This window comes from Castor canadensis, chromosome 6 (assembly GCF_047511655.1).
Source record: "Castor canadensis chromosome 6, mCasCan1.hap1v2, whole genome shotgun sequence".
Taxonomy (NCBI): Eukaryota; Metazoa; Chordata; class Mammalia; order Rodentia; family Castoridae; genus Castor; species Castor canadensis.
In genome coordinates, this window is record NC_133391.1 from 163212352 (window position 1) to 163238082 (window position 25731).

The 25731-nt window shown below is 41.2% G+C and overlaps 1 protein-coding gene across 2 annotated transcripts in view; it reads left to right on the top strand.

The window, feature by feature from the left end:
* Positions 1 to 25731, top strand: part of Retreg1 (reticulophagy regulator 1) — a 126897-nt gene that overhangs the window by 69155 nt on the left and 32011 nt on the right. Inside the window, exon 1 of one of the 2 annotated variants that reach the window (XM_020179609.2) lies at positions 20808 to 21186. The exons of the other annotated variant lie outside the window; for it this stretch is intronic. Coding sequence (XP_020035198.1) covers positions 21152 to 21186 — 35 coding nt within the window. The 5' untranslated portion in view covers positions 20808 to 21151. Of the gene's footprint in view, positions 1 to 20807; positions 21187 to 25731 lie in introns of those variants that run through there. 2 annotated transcript variants of the gene reach the window in all.

The following is a 25731-nucleotide window of genomic DNA, read 5'->3' on the forward strand; positions in this document are numbered from 1 at the left end:
TCTGCATTGTGTGCCGAGGAGCACAGTCACACTACTGTCACCCCGTTCCATTGCGCTCCTTCCTCCTGTCAGAGGGCCCTCTCCTTTTCATCTCTGAACCTGCCCCAAGTACTCCCCTCACCTCGGGCCTGGGCTTCGCTAACTCTTCACCGCCCCAACTCTTCTCTTGGTGTGAAGAGGCTGCCCTTCACACAGCCAGAAATACCTGATGATGTTCCATTCCACAAAGGTGTGATACATGCCCAACACAGGTGACCTTGAACACGTATCTTAACAGGTGGCCTTGGATGCAAAGAAATTGCCTCTTCCCACTGCCAAGATCCAGGGGAAGCTGTGACCACCTTGAGTAGATGGGCTTCTGGGAATACAAATTTAAACGGATCTCATATTGTATTCATACTAATTGTAGTCTCTAAAATCACAGTCTGCTCATTTAGCTACATTAACACATGTAAAAATCACATCTTGTTTATGTAATGTATTAGTTTTAAAATGCTGCTTTTCCTGTTCTCCTTTTGGGCTAGTTTTATTGGGACTAGGGCTACTTTTTGACTCTTATTTTCCAGAACAAATTGTTTTCACTGTTAAGTTTTGATAGAGCACTTAAAAAAATTAGAGTCACTAAAAATTGTACTAAGCTATAAACCATTTTGATGATTTTCATCATATGACTCCCTTACAATATTTCTTTTTAAAGAAAAATTTGAAAGGCTTATTAACAGTGACATTTAGTCTTTTCAATTGTAAGGTCACATTCCCCCAATAATTATGAAATCTGTAATAGATTTTTTTTCCTTACTTTTTCATTATTATTATTATTATTATTGTTTTTATTATCATTTTTTAACCAGTTCTAACAGGTAACTCTTACGAGCTCCCAGACTGGCACTGATTGATGCCATTTCTGCTATTCTTCCTTGCCCAGTACTATTCTATTCAATATAAGTTGTATAACCTGGTATGTGACAGAATTTGCATCACAGACCTCTGGCCACATCCTCTTTGTGAGGGACGATTTTGCATAGAACAAAGCAAAGCAGAAAAGCTGTGTTATGTTCAATGCATAAGGTGAAATCTGGATTGCACTTGGCCATAAATCCTTGCCTATGGCCCACACTTCTAGAGGAACAGCCTAACTGGTAGTTTTGAGCTCCGCTTTGGAGCCAGCTGGCCTGGATTCCAGTCTCAGCTCCCTTGTTTAGCTGCCCTTTTCCTTGAGCCTTGAGCAAGTGACTTTATGTGCACTGTCCCAGAAGCATGTCCCGAGGTGGAGGTGAATAAACGTTACCAGGGAGGGAGGAACAGGAGGCTGAATGGGCCAGAGAGAGAGGCTGAGCTGTGCTGCAGGCCCTCTGGAGCTGGCACATTCCTGTAGACTTGACCCAAGTCAGGATGAGGAAGCCTGGCTTTTGCACCCTGTACTGGTCAGTCACTGGCTGACCTGCAGGGAGGTGATGGTACCTAAAGAGGGCTGAGAACTATGAGGCGTCCCCTGAAGCACTCCCACTCCTGGAGGAGCATGTCCTTCATTCCTGCAGGGAAAACTGGTGATGTATCACAGAATCTTCCCAGGACTTCTAACAGTCCCTTCTCACAGGGCAGTGATGATAGTTAAATGATTCATGTATGTGGAGGCATTAGAAGTGTGTCTGGGTAACTGACATGCGTTGCTAAGGGAATTAAAACAGATCTTAGTTTGTCACTGTCTTCCTAACTGTGCTGCTGCTTTATTACCTTCTGACACTATCTCTGAGACGTACCAATTTCACTTCTAACTCAGGGCCTTTGTCTTTATTCTTGGAACATCTCCTCTGGAGCCCATGTTTTCCCATGCAATGCAGGAGGCAGCCTTTGGAACAGGGCCAAAGAGCCTCCTTCCTGCTTTAGTGACCTCCTCCATCTTGAGGTCACTGACCATCCCAAGAGCTGGTCTTACCCCTTGTTACATTCCGTGGGATCTGCACAGAACACAGCCTGGTAAATAGGATATGAAGGAGTAAAGGAGGAAGGAGATATGAATAGGATATGAAGGAGTAAAGGAGGCATGAGATCTTGTCTGTCCCACGGTGTGCCTGTAGGTCAAGATGCATTGATTTTTCTTGGAAACAGAATATATTTCTACAGAATCTCCTCCATCCATTTGAAACTCAGCAATGGCTCTCTGTGAATGTAGGGAGATTTTCCTAGTGATGGTGAATTTACATATCAGTTCAGCTAGACAGTGGTGTCCCGTCATTTGATCAAACAGCCAGACAGATGCTGCTGGGAAGGTATTTTTTAGGTGTGATTAACATCGGTAGAGTGAGTAAAACAGGTGACCTTCCATAATGTGGGTGAACTTTGTCCAATCAATTGAAGGCCCTAAGAGCAAAGACTGAGGTCCTTAAAGAAGGAATTGTGCCTCCAGACTCAAGAGTGCAGCGTCTGCTGGAATTTCCAGTCTGCTGGCCCACCTTGCAGATTTCAGACTTACCAGTTCTCACAGTTATATGAGCCAATGCCTTAAAATAAGTCTTTCTTTCCATCTTACTGGTCCTGTTTCCCTGAGGAGCACTGACTATTATGCTTAGGAACACAGTGTTCACTTGGTCTCCATCCCCAAGTCATACCTGAATGCTGCCATACCCACCCAGGTGACTTCTCAACTCCATGTCACCTGTGAGCCTGTTCCTCTTCTGACTGGCCCAAGAGAGGAGCCTCCTTTTTGCCTATAGGGTTGATAGTTCTGTGTCATTGTGAACAACCTGGGAATGGTGGTTTTTCATTGTTCATGGGGGCTCCTTATCTGTCTCCTTATATAAGCCATTGGGGGAGAAGGGACACTGATCATCCTGAAAGACGTATGTAAACATGATGTCCTCACTTGCACATCTGTCACAGATGGTGTGGACACACACATTGGTTTGGGGTCTCTCTAAAGCTTCTGACACAGCATGTTCCTTTCCCTTCACTTATATTTAGGACTGAGGTGATGTTTACATTTTAACTGCAACTGGGTCAGGTGGAGACTTAAATAGGTCATTGCCCTCTGTCATTTACAGATTTCGTTGCTCATTAAACATAATAGAAAGTCAGGTTGTATAGAAAAAAGTCACATTGGTTTTAAATAAGCAGGTAGACAGTGACCCTGGCAGTGTGAATCCACCATGAAAACTTATGAGGAATTGTGTGTATGTCATTGCCATGGTTTGGTGCTAAAAATAGGTACACCTAAAGGAGCCAAGTTTCATTCTATTTTAAACCATGGACTTCCTCTAATACTCAAAATAGAAAAGAAATATGAAAGGTAAGGACCAATGGCATGCATGAAAAGGAAATCTGGACTGGGTTTCACATCTTGGAGATTTTATCAAATTGAGGGAAAAATGGTTGCTTATTATTGGTGGCTTTCTTTTTTTTTTATTTATGACAATGTTTGGGTCATTTCTCCCCCCTTCCCCCGCCCCCTCCCTCTGCCCCCCGACCCCCTTGCTACCAGGCAGAAACTATTTTGCCCTTATCTCTAATTTTGTTGAAGAGAGAGTATAAGCAATAATAAGAAGGAACAAGGGTTTTTGCTAGTTGAGATAAGGATAGCTATACAGGGAGTTGACTCGCATTGCTTTCCTGTACATGTGTGTTACCTTCTAAGTTAATTCTTCTCGAACTAACCTTTTCTCTAGTTCCTGGTCCCCTTCTCCTATTGGCCTCTGTTGCTTTAAAGTTTCTGCATTATTTCCTTTGGATTGAGGACATCAAATGCTATCTTGTTTTTTTGGGGGGGCGGTTTTCTTGCCTATCCTCATACCTCCCTTGTGTGCTCTCGCCTCATCATGTGATCAAAGTCCAGTCCCCTTGTTGTGTTTGCCCTTGATCTAAAGTCAGCATGTGAGGGAGAACATGCAATTTTTGGTCTTCTGGGCCTGGCTAACCTCACTCAGGATGGTGTTCTCCAGTTCCATCCATTTACCTGCAAATGGTAAGATTTCATTCTTCTTCATGGCTGAGTAGTATTCCAGCGTGTATAAGTACCACATTTTCTTAATCCATTCATTGATAGTGGGGAATCTTGGCTGTTTCCATAACTTGGCTATTGTGAATAGTGCCGTAATAAACATGGGTGTGCAGGTGCCTCTGGAGTAACCTGTGTCACAGTCTTTTGGGTATATCCCCAAGAGTGGTATTGCTGGATCATATGGCAGATCTATGTTTAGATTTTTAAGTAGCCTCCAAATTTTTTTCCAGAGTGGTTGTACTAGTTTGCATTCCCACCAGCAGTGTAAGAGGGTTCCTTTTTCCCCTGAATCCTCGCCAACACCTGTTGTTGGTGGTGTTGCTGATGATGCCTATTCTAACAGGGGTGAGGTGGAATCTTAGTGTGGTTTTGATTTGCATTTCCTTAATGGCTAGAGATGGTGAGCATTTTTTCAAGGTTTTTTTTTTGCCATTTGAATTTCTTCTTTTGAGAAAGTTCTGTTTAGTTCACTTGCCCATTTCTTTATTGGTTCATTGATTTTGGGAGAGTTTAGTTTTTTGAGTTCCCTATATATTCTGGTTATCAGTCCTTTGTCTGATGTGTAGCTGGCAAATATTTTCTCCCACTCTGTGGATGGTCTTTTCAGTTTAGAGACCATTTCTTTTGTTGAGCAGAAGCTTTTTAGTTTTATGAAGTACCATTTGTCTATGCTATCTCTTAGTTGCTGAGCTGCTGGGGTTCTATTGAGGAAGTATACTTATTACTTATTACTATACTTATTACTTCCAGAGTATTTCCTACTCTTTCTTGTATCAACTTAAGAGTTTGGGGTCTGATATTAAGATCCTTGATCCATTTTGAGTTAATACTGGTATAGGGTGATAAGCATGGATCTAGTTTCAGTTTTTTGCAGACTGCTAACCAGTTTTCCCAGCAGTTTTTGTTGAAGAGGCTGTCTTTTCTCCATCGTATATTTTTAGCGCCTTTGTCAAAAGAAGTTGGTTATAGCTTTGTGGCTTCATAGCTGGGTCCTCTATTCTGTTCCACTGGTCTTCATGTCTGTTTTTGTGCCAGTACCATGCTGTTTTTATTGTTATTGCTTTGTAATATAGTTTGAAGTCAGGTATTGTGATACCTCCTGCATTGTTCTTTTGACTGAGTATTGCCTTGGCTATTTGTGGCCTCTTGTGTTTCCATATAAATTTCACAGTAGATTTTTCAATCTCTTTAATGAATGTCATTGGAATTTTGATGGGAATTGCATTAAATATGTAGACTACTTTTGGGAGTAGACATTTTTACTATGTTGATTCTACCAATCCATGAGCATGGGAGATCCCTCCACTTTCTATAGTCTTCCTCAATCTCTTTATTCAGGAGTTTATAATTTTCCTTGTCATTGGTGGCTTTCATGAGAAACCACCAATTTGTTGTTGGACACAGCTCCATTCTGTGGATGCTGCTCACAACATTGAGAGGGCATGCATATGTCACTCTGTGTCACCTGTGTTCAAGGAGATAGATGCATGTGTAGGGTGTGAACATCTGTTGCCTGTTGTGCCAGCTTACCTCAGAATTCTGGTTCCTCCTGGTGTTGCCTCCATGCTGGTGAAAGGAGGTGAGGTCACCTTGGAGGGGACTGGGTGCTTTGTGTGTAATGAGCTCAGCTGGGAGACAGGTGGACAAGTCTAAGGGAGCAATGCTAAGTGGGCAGAGAGTGACACTGAGGCAGAGGTGGTCCCTCCAGCTCATGGATAGGGTTGGAGGGGTGTGGTCAGAGAGGGGAACGAAAAACAAGTTTGTGACTAGAACAGTTGGAGCTATGAAATAATGGAGCATGAGAATAGAACCCAAAGTATAATTAAATACATATGTCTGCACGGATATAAGCAAGTGGCTGAGTACATAAGGATGGAGGGGAGCATACTTCACCCCTTGGTATTATTCCTGACCCTCAGTCTGCTCCTGAGAAAAACATCAGACAAATCCAAGCTGAGGGCTATCTACAGAACACTTCTTGGAGCCATGACGGTCATGGAAACTAAGGAAGGACCCAGCAACTCTCGTAGGACACAGGAGACTTCGATGGATGTGATGATTGAATGCAATGCAGTGACCCGATGGGATCCTGGAAGGGAAAATGTTAGTGAAAAACTAGTGAAGTGCACATGAACTCTGGAGTTTAGCTCCTGGGGATGCACCAGTGTTGGCTCTTAGTTTTGGAAAATGTACTGGGAATGTAACACCAGAAGGGTTGGGAAGCTGGGTGAGGGGCACATAGCAGATCTCTGTACTGTCTTTGCAAGTCTGCTGTAAACTCAAAGTCAATACAAAGGTGTTTATTACGACAAAGCAAGTTTGTGTGTGCTTCCAGGAGAGGGGTGCTGGATGCTGGTAGAAACTTTCACAGGTACTGTGGTATAGGCAGGGAACCGGGTCACCATGATCCGGGACTCACAGGACCCAGTTTCTTTTCTGAAGCTCTTCAAGATTCAAGTTCTGGATTTGTGTTACTCTGTTTTTAAAGTTCATTACTTCTCATAGTTGTTGAAGGGTGCTATAATTTGAATGTGTCTCCAAAGTTCATGTGTTGGAAATTGAATCCCCAAAGTGACAGTATTGAGGTGGGCACTTCAAGAGGTGAAGGTCATGAGGCTCACCCTTATGAGTGGATTAATGGTGAGATTATGAAGTCGGTTAGTTACTGTGGATGTGGATTTCTGATAAAAGGGTGAACTGGTCTCCTTTCCCTTCTCTTTTTTCTTGGGCATGTTCTCTTTCCCTTCTGCCTTCCACCATGGGGTGATGCAGCAAGAAGACCCTGACCAGATGTGGGTACCTTGACTTTGGACTTTCCAGCCCCTAGAAGTGTAAGAAATAAATGTTTGTTCTTTATAAATGAGCCAGTCTCAGGTATTCTGTGATTGTAGCACATTATCACTCATAGCCTGGTGGATATGAAGCCACTTAGAGGGCATCTTCAAGTTGCTATCTTGTTTGGAACCCTGAAGTGACTGACAGGAGATAAACCATGTTTCTGAGAAGCATAGTTTATTACCAGACAGTGACTGAGGCAATAAGGAAATAACATCCTGCTGGGTTATTAAAAGAATCAGACCTTCATGAGAAGCAGTTATGAGGCCTGAAAGTTAAAGTCCTTTTTCTTCATTTTTCAAGGTTGTCTTGATACTCAGCTGTTTCCTTGTAGTGAATCCTTCTAAAGATGGTGGTTCCTCCTTGAAAATGCCTAGGGGGCTGGGTGCAGGGGCTCACGCCTGTAATCCTAGCTACTCAGAAGGCACAGATCAGGAGGATCGAGGTTCACAGCCAGCCTGGGCAGATAGTTCTGCGAAAAACCCTTCACAAAAATAGGGCTGGTGGAGTGGCTTAAGGTGAAGGCCCTGAGTTCAAGCCCCAGTACTGAAAAAAAAGCCTAGGGGCTAAAGGATGTTTGCCTTGGCACAGTTCCCCGAACCCCAGGTTTTGAGGAGTCTTTTTTTGAGTGTCAGAGGACATATCTCATCCCTGGCCAAAGCTAGGTCAGCAGCTCACCCAGCCCAGGCCACCATGTTGCCAGGTGTTGTATGTTGATGAGGAACTTGGAGGAGGCTTTCTGTCACCTGACCCACATCCACAAAATAAACACGGAAATAATGATGAGTGTTGAACTGAAAAGCCTCCGATTTAGCTTGATTTCTCCACAAAGTCCTGGGTAAAAGTATAGCCAAGAAGCATCTTCTCAGTTGTTGTTCAAGAGGTGAAAACATTTTAACAGGATCATACCAAATGGTAATAGGGAAGATCAACATGTAACACAGTATTACATAGCCAGTCTTTAAACAGAAGGCTATAAATATATATATATAATTGTCTCTGTGTTACATTGTGTCTTTAAACTCAGGAGATAAAGCTTGTTTGTGCCACCCTGGTTGAGTCACTCTCATCTTCACTGTCCACAAAGACCTCTGTCTCCTCTGTTCACGGACTTGGAAATTTTCCATTTCCTTCAGCTTGCCAGTGTCCTCTCAATACTTATGGCTATTTGTTCTAAGTTTCTTGGAACCACAGATTTTCTGTCAGGGAACCTCTTCCCTCAAATACACACACTGCTTTAGAAGAGAGATTTCAGTGAGAAAGCAAGCAGGAAGGTTATTCAGGAAGGGTGTGCTCCGTGAGGGGCAGCTTGAGCCGACTGGTTACACTGGCCTCTTGGGGAATCAGACACTGCAGGTGTCTAAATTCTTGAGGAAGTTTTTTTTGGGAGGGGGAGGATGTTAAGAGTATATAGTTAGGGGAAGGATGGAAAGGATGAAGAAAAATTGGCTTGATAGGACAGGTAATCAACTCAGAAGAGAGAAGGAATGAGTGAGTAGGAACAAAACCAGTCCCAGGTAACCAGCAGGCTTCTGGGGGTGGACTCACAGTCAAGTTTGTGCAGATGAAGTTTAGTGCGATGAAATGGGTCTCAGTCGTTGCCACACACAATAGGAAACAGGTCAGCATGGCAGGGTGAAGTCTGAGTGCCTGCAGTCTCTGTCTCCCCCTTCCCTAAGCTGTTGCCAACCTGCCTTCTCTTCCTCTCCACATTTCCTGAGGCTACTCCTGTCCTCCAAATTCCCTGTCACTTCCTGCTCCCCCTCTTCACTGCCACTTATCCTGGAGCAAAGCCACTGCACGAGGACAAACGGCATAGTACAGACATTGTACTTCCCTTCACCTATTCATGTCCCCATTAGCTCCTAAATGTTACAGTTCAAAAACTAGCAACATATAATGAAGTTTTATTAAGGAACCAGTTTGATCAGTGAAAATGGTCTGTTCACAGTTGTACCAGGACAATGGGTGCAGCTGGGGATTGTCCCAGGAAGACTGGAAGCAGGGAGCTATAGTGACTTAGTTCATTATCTGTTGACATGATACCATGACAGAATACGGGAAGGTCAAAGGTGGGAAGGTCAAAGGTGTGGCGTCTGGTGAGACCCTTCCTTCTGTGTCGTGAGGCAGAAGGTAAAAGGACAAGTGTGCGTGAAAGAGAAAGCACAGGGGCCAACCTGCCCTTGTGTCAGCCCACTGTAGAATAACTAGCCCCTCCCCATTAAGCAACCCATTCCTGCTTTAAGAGCTAAATTGGTTCATGAGGGTTCCACCCTCAGGACCATTTGCTTCTCATTAGACTCCATTCTCCAACATGGCCACACTGGAGATTAAGCTTCCGGCATGAGAATTTGGGAGACACATCCAAAACACAGCAGGGATATTTCCAGAAAAAAAGAATTAAAGAAGCTTGACAAAATTGGGTGGCCTACCTCAGCATTTTGGTTTTAGAGTTGTAGCTATTTTTAGATGAAAAGGACTGAGAAAAACACTCCATGTCTTACACTTAAAAGGCAAGGATAAAATGAGTAACTGGGTAGACGCTGATCCAATTGTTTGAGAAAAGACTAGGTAAAAGCGTTCCTGCTTTCTCTTCTTTGCTTGTCCAGGTGGTCCAGGCTGTAGTTTCCCACCATGTCTTGCATGTGGACTTCTAAGGACCCTCTTCAGGTTACCTGACTTTGGGGGACTGAGGACACATTTCAGTGCTCTGTCTCCCTTTAATCCCAGTAAACTTTTCTTGGTTGACTGTTGCCGTATCTTTTGTAAAGGTTTGATATGACAGTGCATTTGAGAGAAAAATATTCTGTGTTTTTTAAAAAGCTACTAATCTAGGGCATGTCTCAGTTTGATTGCAACCACAAAGCAACAGAAATGACTCACTTCTCCTTCCACAACATGGCTCACAGTCATCATCCATCAGGTCAGCAGCGTTGAATTGCTCGTTTATACCCGTACATATATGCCTGTTTGATCCTGTGAGTTTTCTATGATCTAAAAAGAAAAAAAATTGTTCATTTGGTTCCAGAAATACACTGGGCTTTATACTAATGCTGTACCTAATTCCACTACTGTGAAGTACATAAAATGTACTCTGAATTTTCCTAGGAAACAAATTCTGTATCAACATCGCTGGAAGGTTTTGGTGGGATATGGCAGGTGGAGAAGGGAATTCTTATACTGTCATCAAGACACTGAGGCTGCAAATGTCCTGTGGACTCTTCGCTGTCCCACCCTGCTGATGCCTTTTATAATGTCTGCCTGTCCCTTCTGATTAAAAGAAATTCTGGAAATGTTCTTGTAGCATTTGTCAAGATTGTGTGAGCCTCACTTTCATTTTACATCTGATTTAGACCAATTTTGGGAGAGAATTAAAGCTCTTATGCTGTGCTGTCCAATAAAACATAATGTAATTTATATACAGAATTTAAACATTTCTGGTAGCTGTGTTAAAAAATAAAAAAAAAGCTACAGTTAATTTCTATAATTTTTTTAGCTAAATGTATCCAAAATATTACCACTTCAGCATGAAGTCCATATAAAATTATTAATGAAATATTTAACATTCTTTTTCCTACTCAGCCATAAAAAATTCAGTGTGACCAGGCCTGGTGGCTCAAGCCTATAATTCTAGCTACTTAGGAGCTGAGATCAGGAGTATCAGGGTTCAAGACCAGCCTGGATAAAAAGTTCCTGAAATCCCCATCTCAACCAATAAAAGCTGGGTGTGGTGGTGATGAATCTGTCATCCCATTGTGGGAATTGTAAATAGGAAGATCACAGTCTAGGCTACCCCAGGCATAAAGCAAGACCCTAATTCAAAAATAACCAAACTAAATAGGGATGGGGGGCTTGCCCCAAGAGGTACAGCATGAGGCCTTGAGTTCAAACCCTAGTACTACCAAAAAAACCCCATTTTTAAAGTTTTTTTTTTTTTTACAGTATTTTAAGCTTTCGTGCATCTCGGTTCATATTAGCCACATGTCAAATGCTTGTTGGTCACGAGCTATCAGGGGCCACCATCTTGGATGGTGCAGCTCTGGAGAGTCTAGGCATTTTGCAGGACAGAAGGCTAACATAAGAAATAAAAGGGTGCTTGTTCTTTTATCGAGAAATGGCAGAAGCTGTCCTAGGCTAGACTGCAGCTCTTTTTCATCTAGGCCATGTCCTTGGGCAAGTCCTCAAGAGTCCAGTTTTAGCAACAGTTCTGTCAAGTTGGCTAGGCAGAATCCCCTATTCTATTTTCAGATCCCCTTCAATGTCTGACCAATTCCTCATCCCCATCACCACCCAGGCAATATCTGATCAGCCTGGTTTCCCTTCAGCAAGAATCCTGCTAGGTCAGTTAGTGAAGAATCAACTTTCTGTTTTATGTTGTGTTGCTATAACTGAGTACCATAGACTGGTTGCTTCATAAAGAAAAGAGGTTTATTTAACTCATAGCCATGGAGGTTGCCCTGGTCTCTCTTCCTTTTCTTATAAAACCAGTAATGCTACTTGATGACTTTATCTAATCTTAATTACCTCCCAAAGGCCCTGCTTCCAAATATCAGTAAGATATTTGAGGATTAAATTTTCCCAGCACATGAACTTCTGGGGACACATTCAAACCTTAGCATCGACCTTCTTAGAAACTTTCCACCTATCAACCCACAACCTACACCACCATTCTCCTTGGCTATAACCACCCACTTTTCTATAGAGTTGAGCCCATTCTCTCCCACACTGCAACCCCTCTGTGGATTAGCGTCCCACGTTGTCTGCCTGTCCTTTCTTCCATAAATGTCACAATATTTTTTTCTCTAACAGAAGCTGTCCCTAGGATCATATAGTAGGTGAGGCTTAGCAGCTAAGAGGGCAGACTTCATGTAGGATGATATGCATGTGATTTCTGCAGCTACCACTTTCTGATTGGATGAACTTGGGCAAGTTCTCCACCCTCGCTGCTTGCAATTTTTTTTGTTTCCTTAATCAAGAACTTTCACCTTTTCACATTAAAAGCAGTACATCAGTGCCTCTTTTTGGCATATGTGGATATCCAGCATCACTAGTCTTCTGCTTTGGGGCCATTATTAATAAAATAATGGTCACTCGAATACAGGCACTGCAATTGTGTTGATAATTTATCTGATAACCGAAACAGCTGTTAAGTGACTAATGGGCAGGTAACATATACAGTGTGGATACTGGAGAAAGGGAGGGTTCATGTTCTGGGAGGGATAGGTGAGAGGGGCAGGACAAAGCAGGGTGACACAGGATGATGTCAGATTAAAATTTATGAATTGTTTATTTCTAGAATTATTTATTTAATATTTTTGGACTACGTTAGACCTTGGGTAAACGATACCACAGAATCCAAACCAGGGATTAGGGAAGACTACTGTAATGGGATCTCAGAATAACAGTGGCATGAATGACATTTTATTTCTCTTTCACCTGATATTTCAGAAGTAAAATATGGTCCCTGGCCTTTGGCTGTCCTCAATGCCCTCCAACCCCAGGCTTTCTTCTTTTGGGGGTTCTGCCATGCTTGGCATCCATTACACAGGTCATTTCTTGTACAAATTGGCTTCTGGGGATCCAGCCATCATGTTTGCATTCTATCCAGCAGGAAAGTGGAAGAGGTGAAGGGGTTGCAGCAGGTGTCCATTAAAGAAGGTTCCTTGCTGGAGGGGATGTAAATTAGTACAGCCACTATGGAAAACAAAAAAACTAAAAATAGATCTGTCATATGATTCAGCAGTACCATTCCTAGGGATACATCAAAGTCAGGTTACAATAAAGGCACCTGTACACCCATGTTTATTGCAGCACTAGTCACAATAGCCAAGTTGTGGAAACAGCCAAGATGCCTCACTACCGATGAGTGGATTAAGAAAATGTGGTGTTACTCTTAAGTTGATACAGGAAAGAGTAGGAAATACTCTGGAGTTAGTAGGTATAGGTAAGAACTTTCTCAATGAAATCCCAGCAGCACAGCAACTAAGAGATAGCATAGATAAATGGGACCTCATAAAACTAAAAAGCTTCTGTTCATCAAAAGAAATGGTCTCTAAACTGAAGAGAACACCCACAGAGTGGGAGAAAATATTTGCCAACTATACATCAGACAAAGGACTGATAACAAGAATATACAGGGAACTTAAAGAACTAAATTCTCCCAAAACTAATGAACCAATAAAGAAATGGGCAAGTGAACTAAACAGAACTTTCTCAAAAGAAGAAATTCAAATGGACAGAAAACACATGAAAAAATGCTCACCATCTCTAGCAATAAAGGAAATGCAAATTAAAACCACGCTAAGATTCCACCTCACCCCTGTTAGAATAGCCATCATCAGCATCACCACCAACAACAGGTGTTGGCGAGGATGCAGGGAAAAAGGAATCCTCTTACACTGTTGGTGGGAATGTAGACTAGTACAACCACTCTGGAAAAAAATTTGGAGGCTACTTAAAAAGCTGGACATCGATCTACCATTTGATCCAGTAATACCACTCTTGGGGGTATACCCAAAAGACTGTTACTCCAGAGGCACCTGCACACCCATGTTTATTGCGGCACTATTCACAATAGCCAAGTTATGGAAACAGCCAAGATGCCCCAGCACTGACGAATGGATTAAGAAAATGTGGTATCTATACACAATGGAATTTTATGCAGCCATGAAGAAGAACGAAATGTTATCATTCGCTGGTAAATGGATGGAATTGGAGAACATCATTCTGAGTGAGGTTAGCCTGGCCCAAAAGACCAAAAATCGTATGTTCTCCCTCATATGTGGACATTAGATCAAGGGTAAACACAACAAGGGGATTGGATTTTGAGCACATGATAAAGCGAGAGCACACAAGGGAGGGGTGAGGATAGGTAAGACACCTAAAAAATTAGCTAGCATTTGTTGCCCTCAATGCAAAGAAACTAAAGCAGATACCTTAAAAGCAACTGAGGCCAATAGGAAAAGGGGAACAGGTACTAGAGAAAAGGTTAGATCAAAAAGAATTAACCTAGAAGGTAACACCCACGCACAGGAAATCAATGTGAGTCAATGCCCTGTATAGCTATCCTTATCTCAACCAGCAAAACCCCTTGTTCCTTCCTATTATTGCTTCTACTCTCTCTTCAACAAAATTAGAAATAAGGGCAAAATAGTTTCGGCTGGGTATTGAGGGGGGTGGAGAGGGAGGGAGCAGAGTGGGTGGTAAGGGAGGGGGTGGGGGCAGGGGGGAGAAATGAATCAAGCCTTGTATGCACATATGAATAATAAAAGAAAAAGGAAAAAAAATGTGGTGTTTATACACAATGGAATACTGCTCAGCCAAAAGAAGGATGAAATTTTGTCATTCACAAGTAAATGAATGGAGTAGAATCAGGAATGCAAAAGGGGAGATAACAACAAACACCATGGAAGTCCAGGAAATCATCAGAGACTACTTTGAGAACCTATATTCAAATAAATTTGAAAATCTAAAAGAAATGGACAGATTTATAGATACATATGATCATCCAAAACTGAACCAAGAGGAAATTAATCACCTGAATAGACCTATAACACAAAATGAAATTGAAGCAGCAATCAAGAGTCTCCCCAAAAAGAAAAGTCCAGGACCTGATGGATTCTCTGCTGAATTCTATCAGACCTTTAAAGAAGAACTGATACCAACCCTCCTTAAACTGTTCCATGAAATAGAAAGGGAAGGAAAACTGCCAAACACATTTTATGAAGCCACTATTACACTTATCCCAAAACCAGGCAAAGACACCTCCAAAAAGGAGAACTATAGGCCAATCTCCTTAATGAACATTGATGCAAAAATCCTCAACAAAATAATGGCAAATCGAATTCAGCAACACATCAAAAAGATTATTCACCACGACCAGGTAGGCTTCATCCCAGGGATGCAGGGGTGGTTCAACATACGAAAATCAATAAACGTAATAAACCACATTAACAGAAGCAAAGACAAAAACCACTTGATCATCTCAATAGATGCAGAAAAAGCCTTTGATAAGATCCAACACCATTTCATGATAAAAGCTCTAAGAAAACTAGGAATAGAAGGAAAGTTCCTCAACATTATAAAAGCTATATATGACAAACCTACAGCCAGCATTATACTTAATGGAGAAAAATTAAAACCATTCCCTCTAAAATCAGGAACCAGACAAGGATGCCCACTATCTCCACTCCTATTCAACATAGTACTGGAATTCCTAGCCAGAGCAATTAGGCAAGAAGAAGGAATAAAAGGAATACAAATAGGTAAAGAAACTGTCAAAATATCCCTATTTGCAGATGACATGATCCTATACCTTAAAGACCCAAAAAACTCTACTCAGAAGCTTCTAGACATCATCAATAGCTATAGCAAGGTAGCAGGATATAAAATCAACATAGAAAAATCATTAGCATTTCTATACACTAACAATGAGCAAACGGAAAAAGAATGTATGAAAACAATTCCATTTACAATAGCCTCAAACAAAATCAAATACCTAGGTGTAAACCTAACAAAAGATGTGAAAGACCTCTACAAGGAAAACTATACACTTCTGAAGAAAGAGATTGAGGAAGACTATAGAAAGTGGAGAGATCTCCCATGCTCATGGATTGGTAGAATCAACATAGTAAAAATGTCTATACTCCCAAAAGTAATCTACATGTTTAATGCAATTCCCATCAAAATTCCAATGACATTCATCAAAGAGATTGAAAAATCTACTGTTAAATTTATATGGAAACACAAGAGGCCACGAATAGCCAAGGCAATACTCAGTCAAAAGAACAATGCAGGAGGTATCACAATACCTGACTTCAAACTATATTACAAAGCAATAATAATAAAAACAGCATGGTACTGGCACAAAAACAGACATGAAGACCAGTGGAAAAGAATAGAGGATCCAGATATGAAGCCACACAACTATAAGCAACTTATCTTTGACAAAGGAGCTAAAAATATACGATGGAGAAATAGCAGCCTCTTCAACAAAAACTGCTGGGAAAACTGGTTAGCAGTCTGCAAAAAACTGAAACTAGATCCATGTATATCCCCCTATACCAAGATTAACTCAAAATGGATCAAGGATCTTAATATCAGACCCCAAACTCTTAAGTTGATACAAGAAAGAGTAGGAAATACTCTGGAGTTAGTAGGTATAGGTAAGAACTTTCTCAATGAAACCCCAGCAGCACAGCAACTAAGAGATAGCATAGATAAATGGGACCTCATAAAACTAAAAAGCTTCTGTTCATCAAAAGAAATGGTCTCTAAACTGAAGAGAACACCCACAGAGTGGGAGAAAATATTTGCCAATTATACATCAGACAAAGGACTGATAACCAGAATATACAGGGAACTTAAAAAAATAAATTCTCCCAAAACTAATGAACCAATAAAGAAATGGGCATGTGAACTAAACAGAACTTTCTCAAAAGAAGAAATTCAAATGGCCAGAAAACACATGAAAAAATGCTCACCATCTCTAGCAATAAAGGAAATGCAAATTAAAACCACGCTAAGATTCCACCTCACCCCTGTTAGAATAGCCACCATCAGCAACACCACCACCAACAGGTGTTGGCGAGGATGCGGGGAAAAAGGAACCCTCTTACACTGTTGGTGGGAATGTAGACTAGTACAACCACTCTGGAAAAAAATTTGGAGGCTACTTAAAAAGCTGGACATCGATCTACCATTTGATCCAGCAATACCACTCTTGGGGATATACCCAAAAGACTGTTACTCCAGAGGCACCTGCACATCCATGTTTATTGCGGCACTATTCACAATAGCCAAGTTATGGAAACAGCCAAGATGCCCCAGCACTGACGAATGGATTAAGAAAATGTGGTATCTATACACAATGGAATTTTATGCAGCCATGAAGAAGAACGAAATGTTATCATTCGCTGGTAAATGGATGGAATTGGAGAACATCATTCTGAGTGAGGTTAGCCTGGCTCAAAAGACCAAAAATCGTATGTTCTCCCTCATATGTGGACATTAGATCAAGGGTAAACACAACAAGGGGATTGGACTATGAGCACATGATAAAAGCGAGAGCACACAAGGGAGGGGTGAGGATAGGTAAGACACCTAAAAAACTAGCTAGCATTTGTTGCCCTTAATGCAGAGAAACTAAAGCAGATACCTTAAAGCAACTGAGGCCAATAGGAAAAGGGGACCAGGAACTAGAGAAAAGGTTAGATTAAAAAGAATTAACCTAGAAGGTAACACCCACGCACAGGAAATCAATGTGAGTCAATGCCCTGTATAGCTATCCTTATCTCAACCAGCAAAACCCCTTGTTCCTTCCTATTATTGCTTATACTCTCTATACAACAAAATTAGAGATAAGGGCGAAATAGTTTCTGCTGGGTATTGAGGGGGGGAGCGGGAGGGGGTGGAGTGGGTGGTAAGGGAGGGGGTGGGGGCAGGGGGGAGAAATAAACCAAGCCTTGTATGCACATATGAATAATAAAAGAAAAATGAAAAAAAAAAAAAACAAGTAAATGAATGGAACTGGACAGTATCATCTTAAGTGAGGTTAGCCAGGCTCAGAAGGACAAAAGCCACATGTTTTCTCTAATATATGAAATATAGACCTGATACAAATAGAACAATATTGTGAAAAACAGGTCATGCTAAAGTGAGGTCACATACGAGAGAGGAAGGGTAAAAGAAGGAAGTTAAGAAGGTGAATATGGTTGCTGTACTCTCTATATAAGAGTAAACATAGAATTCGGTAGGATGAAGAAAAATAGAGGAGATGAACCAACTGGGGTTATAATACATATATACATGGAAATGTCACAAGGAAACTCCCTGTGTAGCTGTCTTTATTTTAAATAAGCAAAACTGTAGTTTCTTTCTTTCTTTTTTTTTTTTTTTCTTTTTTTCCTCTACAAAATAGGAGAACAGGAGGGTGGAACAGGTTCCTGCCCAGGGGTGGAGGAGTTGGGGAAAAAGAGTCAGTACCATGGAAGATGGTGGGGAAAGCGGGTAGGAAGGTGAATATGGTGCAAATACTGTGTACACATGTATGTAAATGCAAAAATGAGACCTGTTGAAACTTCCAGGAATGGGGGCGGGGGAAAAAGGAGAGTGGTGGAGTGGGTAACTTCAAGTATGATCTATTTGATACATTGTAAAAACTTTTGTAAATGCCACAATGCACCCCCATACAGCATAATAATAAAAAAAGTCTACGCGTTTAAAGCACTTGGAAATACAATCTTTAATTATTTATAAACTATCTTACATGTAAAAATCATAACAGTTTAAATGAATTGAAACAGTTGCAAAAAAAAAAAAAAGGAAGGTTCCTGAAGTTACCTAATGTTTCTGCTGACATCAGTCAGAACTCAGTCAATGAGGCCTTTCTTGTCTCAAACAAGGCTGGAGCATCTCGTTTTTATTCGGAAAACCATGCATACACCTAAACTGAGGTTTCTCTTGCCAAAAAGTTGGGAAGGGATATGAGCCTGTCTCTGCTGTGACAGCATCGGCATTTGGTCACTCATTACGCACGTTGTCATTTAACCAACAGGGTTAAGGGTCTGTCAAAGCATCTACAATAGAATGTCCTAGAACCCTAGTCAAGGTGATGTAGATAAAAAGAACAAAATAAAACTCTTAGACTCATGATTGTGTGAAGAGGGAAAAGCCATCATGAAAAGTGGACAGTGAGGTTTGAAATGGCAGTAACTTTCCTAGGCCATGCTACATGATGAAATTGCAAAGGAAAAAAATATTTGTTTTATTTAAATATGTTACTAAAATTAAATGCACACAATTTTGAGAGAATGTGACTATAAAAAAAATCTAAAATATGGAGTGCCTGGCACGTGAGGTTTTGCCACAGTGTGTTGGCTCTGCTGGACCTTTGGCTGGAGGAGGGAAAAGAACAGGACAGACAACCTGAAGGTTACTGCCTGTCACCTAACTTTGTTGGTTTGATTTCAGCCTCTGAAAATCTTGGTGACCACTTCATTGGGCCTCAGGGCTTCCTTAAATTCTGCATGTCCACTAGATTACAGGTCAGCAACAGTGAGTCCCCAACAGGACAGAAGGTAGCATGCAGGTGAGGAGAATGCACACGGCACCTCAGTAGCTACTCTCTGGGTTTTGTTACCTGTGCCATCCTGTGACTTTTAGAAATTACCACAAATATCCCTAAGGAGGACTGTGTTTGGAGAGCAAGCATAAAGGAGTGCTCAAAACAGTATTACCAAATATTTCTGGCAGTAATTGGTAATTCATCTGTTACCGCACCAATCAGCTGATCGTCCTTTAAAACTGAGCACAAGGTTCAGGAGTGTTCAGTTCTATGTGACATAGCAGCAGCTGTGTCGCATGTAGACATTCAAGAAGAATTAAAATAGGAGCTGAAAAGAATGAAAAGGCACAGATAGGGGGCTACAATGGTCAGAAGTGAGAGTTCATAGTAGAATTAGCCTTTTGTGCTGATTAGATCAAATAGAACTGCTGAAAATCATCACAGATAATATTTTCAATATTTCAGCTTTTTAATTCTTCAAAAACCTGAAATATCTGACAAGCTAGCACATTGCTTTGGTTTGAAGAGGCTACTACTTGCCCTGATCTGCGGAATCCTGTGTATGACGTTGAATATATATACCTTACATCTTGAAGTATCTAAAATGTTCGGTCTTTTGTGAAAGAATTTAAATTTAAATCATTTAAAGAATTGTCTCTAATTGCGACATGCATATATTACAAAATAGCCAACACTGTCCAAAACAAAGCAAATAACTGTATTATTTTCAGTGTTTCAACTTTACAGTTCTTTAATGTTCTAGAAAACTGCTTTGACCAATATAACCTGTTTCATACACAGCAAAGAGAGCTATCTTGCTAGGATTAGCTATAATATAACAATGGAACACACACATTTTAAAAAGAAATAGTATTTCTCAATCATTTGGATCTTGCTTTATGCCTTCCCTAATGTTCCCAGTCAGATTAAAAAAAAAAAGAAAAAAAAAAGTTTTCAGGTTTTTAACCTGTGCTTTCAGGCAATATTCCTAAATGAGTCTCAGCAATATTTCTCTGCTGGCATTTTTGGAAGCAAGAAGTTTTGAAGTGATTTTCACCTTATTCTGGAAAAAAAAAAAGTGTAGCAGGTAGCTGTGATTGAAAACTATGCAGTGAGAAGCTGAGGCATAAGAACACAGCCCGGCCATGTGCAGGTGGCCAGCTGCTCTCTGTCCACAGAGGACACTCTGGGGACAAAGCTCTGCCCACATGGACACATTGATTCAGATACGTGTGCACACTTCCTCTGAGTTGAGAAATTTGGGTGACTCGAGAGGTTTTCATATAGAGCGGTGTCCCTCACAACGTGATTACTCCATGGACTTTGTTTTTCACTGTTTTGAGTGAGGGACCTTTTTGCTGAGTGGCCAGACATTCTGCAAACAGACCAAGTTCCCTACCGTCAGGATAGCTGTTTTGCTTTCTGCTCTCCAACTCCCTCCAGTGACTGGAAGGAGATGTGATAGCCCAGGTGAGGTTTTTTTTTTTTTCTTATAAATCATTCCCTGTTGGGCATTGCTCTTTATTTTTCTAAAGATTCCTGTAGTATATAACAAAAAGTTTTTGAACTTTTATTTTATATAAAAAGAAGAAAAATCTCAAAAGGAAAATAGGCATTTCTAGACCACTGAGGGGGCTGTCTGTGAATGATGCAGTACAGAAATATTTTATTAGGTCAAAACGTACAGATCAGGGTCTGGAGGTGTAGCTTCAGCAGTAGAATGCCTGTTTTGCAAGTATGAAATCCTGAGTTCAAACCCCAGTCCTGCCAAAGAAGACCAAAACATATACCCAGGTAAGGTTTTAATCTGCCCCATGGCGAGTCCACCTTTCAGTGTGTGCTTGGTCATGCCAGGAAAAAAAAAAAAGGAAAGAGAGGGCAGGCTGGCCTGGTGAAGTCATCCCATGAGGGTGGTGACACTGTCTCACACGACTGCAGGAAAAGCTCACACTGGCTCCCAGCTGCCTGTCACGGTGTAGGCAGTGAGAGGTGACCTCTATTTTTAGAAGGGGGCTGTCATAATAACCCAGCCTTAGCTTCATTCAAGGCAGGCCGCAGGCTCTGTGGAAGTTTGTAAACACCAACTTTCTGAGTAAGGAAGGAGTTCTTTTCCTCCAAAAAGGAAAGATTTTCACAGCTGGGGCTTTTCCCTCCTGGTTGTCTGTGTTATCGTGGAAAAGACGCTATCGTGTGACCTCCTTAGCTGTGGCAAGCAGGTGCGACAGCCGCTCCACTGCTAATATTTTTAAAGGGCAGAAATGCCTGAAGGTGAGGACTTCAGACCAGGCAGAAGGTAATTATGATGTATCATCTTTTGGAACCTGCTTCGTTTGCTAATTGTCTTCTTAAAAACATTATGGCTAATTTAAAAGTAGTTGAAATGATTTCTTTTAAAAAAGTGAGGAAAGCCATTCTTTAATTCCAGAAAACTGAATTTTCTTTGACACGAACTAATCAGAGAAACAATATTAACTTAATACACTCTTAGAAACATATGCAGAGAAGTAGTTTTCTTGATTAAAGAAACGATGGCCTGAAATTTTTTAACAAAATTGTTTCTTTGTACAGTGTGAAGTCTACTTGAATTTTTTTGATTCCTTTTTTAACTTGAGAGGATAAAATCTTGTTGAAATCTACTCTTCTGAAGTCCTTTAAATGTTTGCGTTTTGAAGACTTGCCAGGCAGTTTTAAGGGTTCAGTGTTGGGGCAATATACCAATTTTTGATATTTGAAAACTTTTTTTAAAGACCATAGTTGTTATCTTTGAAAATAAGATCCATTGGCCCCTATGCAAGTCCTTTGTTGTACCATGCAACAAGCTCTGACTCTAAGAAGGGAAGAGCAGAGAGGAGGAAGGTGCAGACAACTAATTCTTGCTAATCTGAGCATAAGTCTGCCACTGTGAAAGTCCACCATGAAAGGCCCATTGCCCTTAATGAAACCTGTGTGAACCTGCTAGTGTCTTTATTGGAGTTCTCATTGGAGTCGCTGAAATTTGCATATGAAAAGTAGAAAGAACTTTACTAACCAAGGAAAGGTGTCATGGAAAATATTGTTACCAAAGGAAGTGCAAGCCGGTAACTCTCTAGGAATAAAAGCCCCAAAATGTATCTCTGAAGGCCATGGTCACTTGAGGTGGTTTGTGTCTGGAGATTATAATCAGTGGTAAAAGTGTCCTTAAAAGCTATCTTTCTATGCAGTTTTCTTTTTATTTTCTCCCAAATTCATGTTCAGTAAGTAAAGAGACATAAACTGACACTTCACTGAACAACAAAATGACTTTCTACAAAAAATGAGACATTAAATCAAGCACTGGAAGATGACCTTTATAAAAGTGCCTGGAGAGGGTTATGGATTAAGTAACTAATTAAAAAAACTTATTCAAGGGAATTTAAGTGTCAGTTTGGGGTTTGAGATGACAGGTTGATCTTTAGGTCTGGATCTATAGGTGTTGTTTTTATCCTCTCTGACATCTCAACATTCCTCAAAGCAAGACTTTCTCTTTTCTGTTGGCACCTTGCATTCCCACCAGCTCTCTGCACAGAATCTTGTTGAGCACAGAAGCTTTAATATTTGGCAAACAGAATGCATTTATAAGTCGTTTTATACCTGAAGCACGCGTCTAGAGGGCCTGATCGGTTAGGATTAAAGGGGAGAAGATTGGCAGAAGTGTAATAAAGTTGCTTTAATGAAATGTTGCACTATCAAAATTAAATAGTAATTGTTGATAATAAATATGTTGAACTAACAGTTTTAGACGTAAACTGAACAGGCTCTTTTCTAAGAAGTTAAAAAGGAAAAACAGATAAAAAGCAGAATGTGTATTTACATATGTATACACAAATACATATATGTTATACACACAAAATAATAATCACCAAGGGCTGTAGTATATTTGACTGAAAGTGACAAACTCCTCATTCCTTTGTAGTGACATATTTCTGCCTTTCATTTAGTTTTTATTTACTTATGTATCTACTTATGTATTTATTGATTGATTGATACTAGGGTATCAATTGAACTCAGGACTTCATCTAGGCAAGCTCTCTACCTCTTGAGCCAAACGCCCAGCCCCCATTTTTATTTTGATGAGATAGCTTTCATCTCCTAACAGCTGGTGGTTTTTACATTTTGCTTTGTCTCATACACTGGCTTTTTTTTTTTTTCCCCTTTCTGTGTAGAAAGAAAAGGCATCCCAGATGGGGAGAAAGTTTAGAGCTGGGCTAGAAGTAAAACATTCATATTTGAGAGAGAAGTTTACTCCTGCTAAATTGGAGACTAATCGCCTTTGGAGAAGTCCTTTGGTGCCTTGTCTAAAAGGGAAATCACTGTTATAAGTCACAAATCTGCTGACAAAGTGTGTTCTTCGAGCCTGATAGCATCTCACATGAAGGATTATAATGTTACTTGAGTTTCTTTTTAGAATTGGATTTCCTGAATTGTGCTCTAATTACCAGGGAACTAAATCTAAGTTTGATCTTAAAAAAAAAAAAAATGAGTGGAAGTTGCAGGATACAGACAGAGCCTCAGTACAGGGATGTGTGTCTCTGGCATCCCAAGCCCCACCACCTTGTTCACTCACAGGCCACACATCCAAGGCACCATTTTACTTCCACCAGAGGGACAATTGGGAAGGACTGCAGGCAGAGGAGAGGCCCTCGTCTTTGCTACTGGTCTTTTATCAGTAATGAACATGCTTAGTAAGGACCTCTGAAGATTCCACGTCATTTTCAAAGTCAAGAGCTGAGTGGAGAGGGCGAAGAAGCCATTCTGAAGGAGGCTTGGGAAGGCAGAGACCCAAGCAGGAAGCACTGGGTGCCAGAGAAGAAGGAGGAAGAGAAGGGGGAGGAGGAAGGGAAAAAGGAGGATGAGGGGGAGGAAGGTGAAGTAGAAGAAGAGGAAGAAAAAAAGAAAGAAAGAACGAGGTGTGGCAGCAGGGGAAGCAGACAAAATCAGGACAGTGGGGAAGATTATACCCTGCCGGACACCTGGACCAGCAGTGGCTCCTTTTCTCACCCTATTTTGGGTCCCGCCTTAGATTAGCAGCCCATCTGGCCTTCAGAGGAGCCCTGATAGCCAGAGTGGAGGGCGTGAGTGAGTGGAACATTCCCTATGCAGCCATTGTGCAGGGAGATGGGCCCAGGTACCAGCACTGAGCTCTTAGCACATCTTGCCCTGGAAGCTCTTGGCCAGCTGACAGTTATGTCACACCGTCATTGTTCTTACTCTGGACCTTAGCCAGTTGCTGTGCCAGGTGATGGGGAGGGGAGGTGCTTCAGACTCCTGCTATGGGGGCTTAGCATGCATAGGGAGACAGGCCACAGGAAACACAGTAAGCAAACAAGAGCACTTCAGATCGTAAGGGCCAGGGAGACAGTTTAAAATGGCATTGAGGACAAGTACTTGGTGTAAGAGAGGGTGGGAGGGGACAGTATGGAGCAAAAATGTAGCTGTCCACCCAGTCAGGGCTCTGGGACACATTGTCACTCCCCTTGTCAGGTAGTAAGGACTGACAAGTTTGCTTGAAAAGGCCACTGAGCCTCTAAAAGTGTAGCTCTAGCAAGTCACTGTCTGCGGCTCTGAGCCCTTTTAGTTATTGCTTTATTGTAGAGTGGTGAGGTCCCCAAATACAAAATGCTTACAACCAGAGTGTTTTGGGTTTCAAGTTTTTTCTTACTTTCAGATTTTGGCATATTTGCATGCACAGGCTAATATAACTTGAGGATGGGACCCAAGTCTAAAAATGACATTTATTTATGTTTTAAATATCCCTTATATACATAGCTGAAGAGAATTTTATAGGTGATTTTTAGTATGCCTGCATTTTGACTGTGACTAGTCACATGAGGTCATGTGTGAAAATTTTCACTTGTGGCATCATCAGCCCTCAAAAACATTCAGATTTTGAACATTCTAGAAGTTAGAGTTACACATTGGGGTACTCAGCCTGTACTTTTGTCTGGATATATGAAAAGTCATTGTATTTAAGAAAACTACAGCTCTTTTACAACACAATAGACTTTTTATTTTTTTAATTGCATCGAATTAATTAATTAATTAAAGTAGCACTTGGTTTAAATTCAGAGCCTTGCATTTGCCTAGATAGGTTCTCTACCACACCCCCAGCCCTTTTTGCTTAGTTATTTTTTGAATATGGTCTTGAGTTTTTGCCTAGGCTGGCCTGGATTTGAGATCTTCTTACTTAAGCTTCCTGTGTAGCTAGGATGGCAGGCATTCATCACCATGCCCAGCTTTATTGGTTGAGATGGGAGGCTCACAAACTTTTTGCTGGGGTTGTCCGCAAACTTCAATCTTTCCAATCATCTGGGATGACAGGCATGAGCCACCAAACCTGGTTGAACTTTATTCTTTGGAAGGCTTAAAAGGAATTGATTTTAATGTGTTCTTTAATCCAGGTGTTTAAATAACTCAGATTGGCCGGATTATAGGTTCAGTTTTACATTGTTGGTAAGGCCTATCCGTAGTAATACCATTTATTTAAAATACGGGTGAGGATGAGAAAAGCCTCAGACATGAGATGCCTTGGGCTTCAGTTGAGTGGATGCCTGTGAGCAAGCGCGTGCCAGTTTTTGTATATTTGAAAAGTCTTCCTGCTGCCTGTGGCCTGGAAACAGGCATGAAGATGTGAAGGAAATTAAGTTCACGCAGCCACTGAGTAAATGAGTTGTGACGTGGCTGGAGATAAGTGGGAGAGGTGTGCATTAACCCCTCGTTTGAGGATGGTAGGAGTGGTATGCTGGCAATTGTTCAATAACCAGCTCCCTGAGGGAGGTTAGCCTGCTCCCATCCCAGGGGAAGTCACAAAACCAGGGAGTGG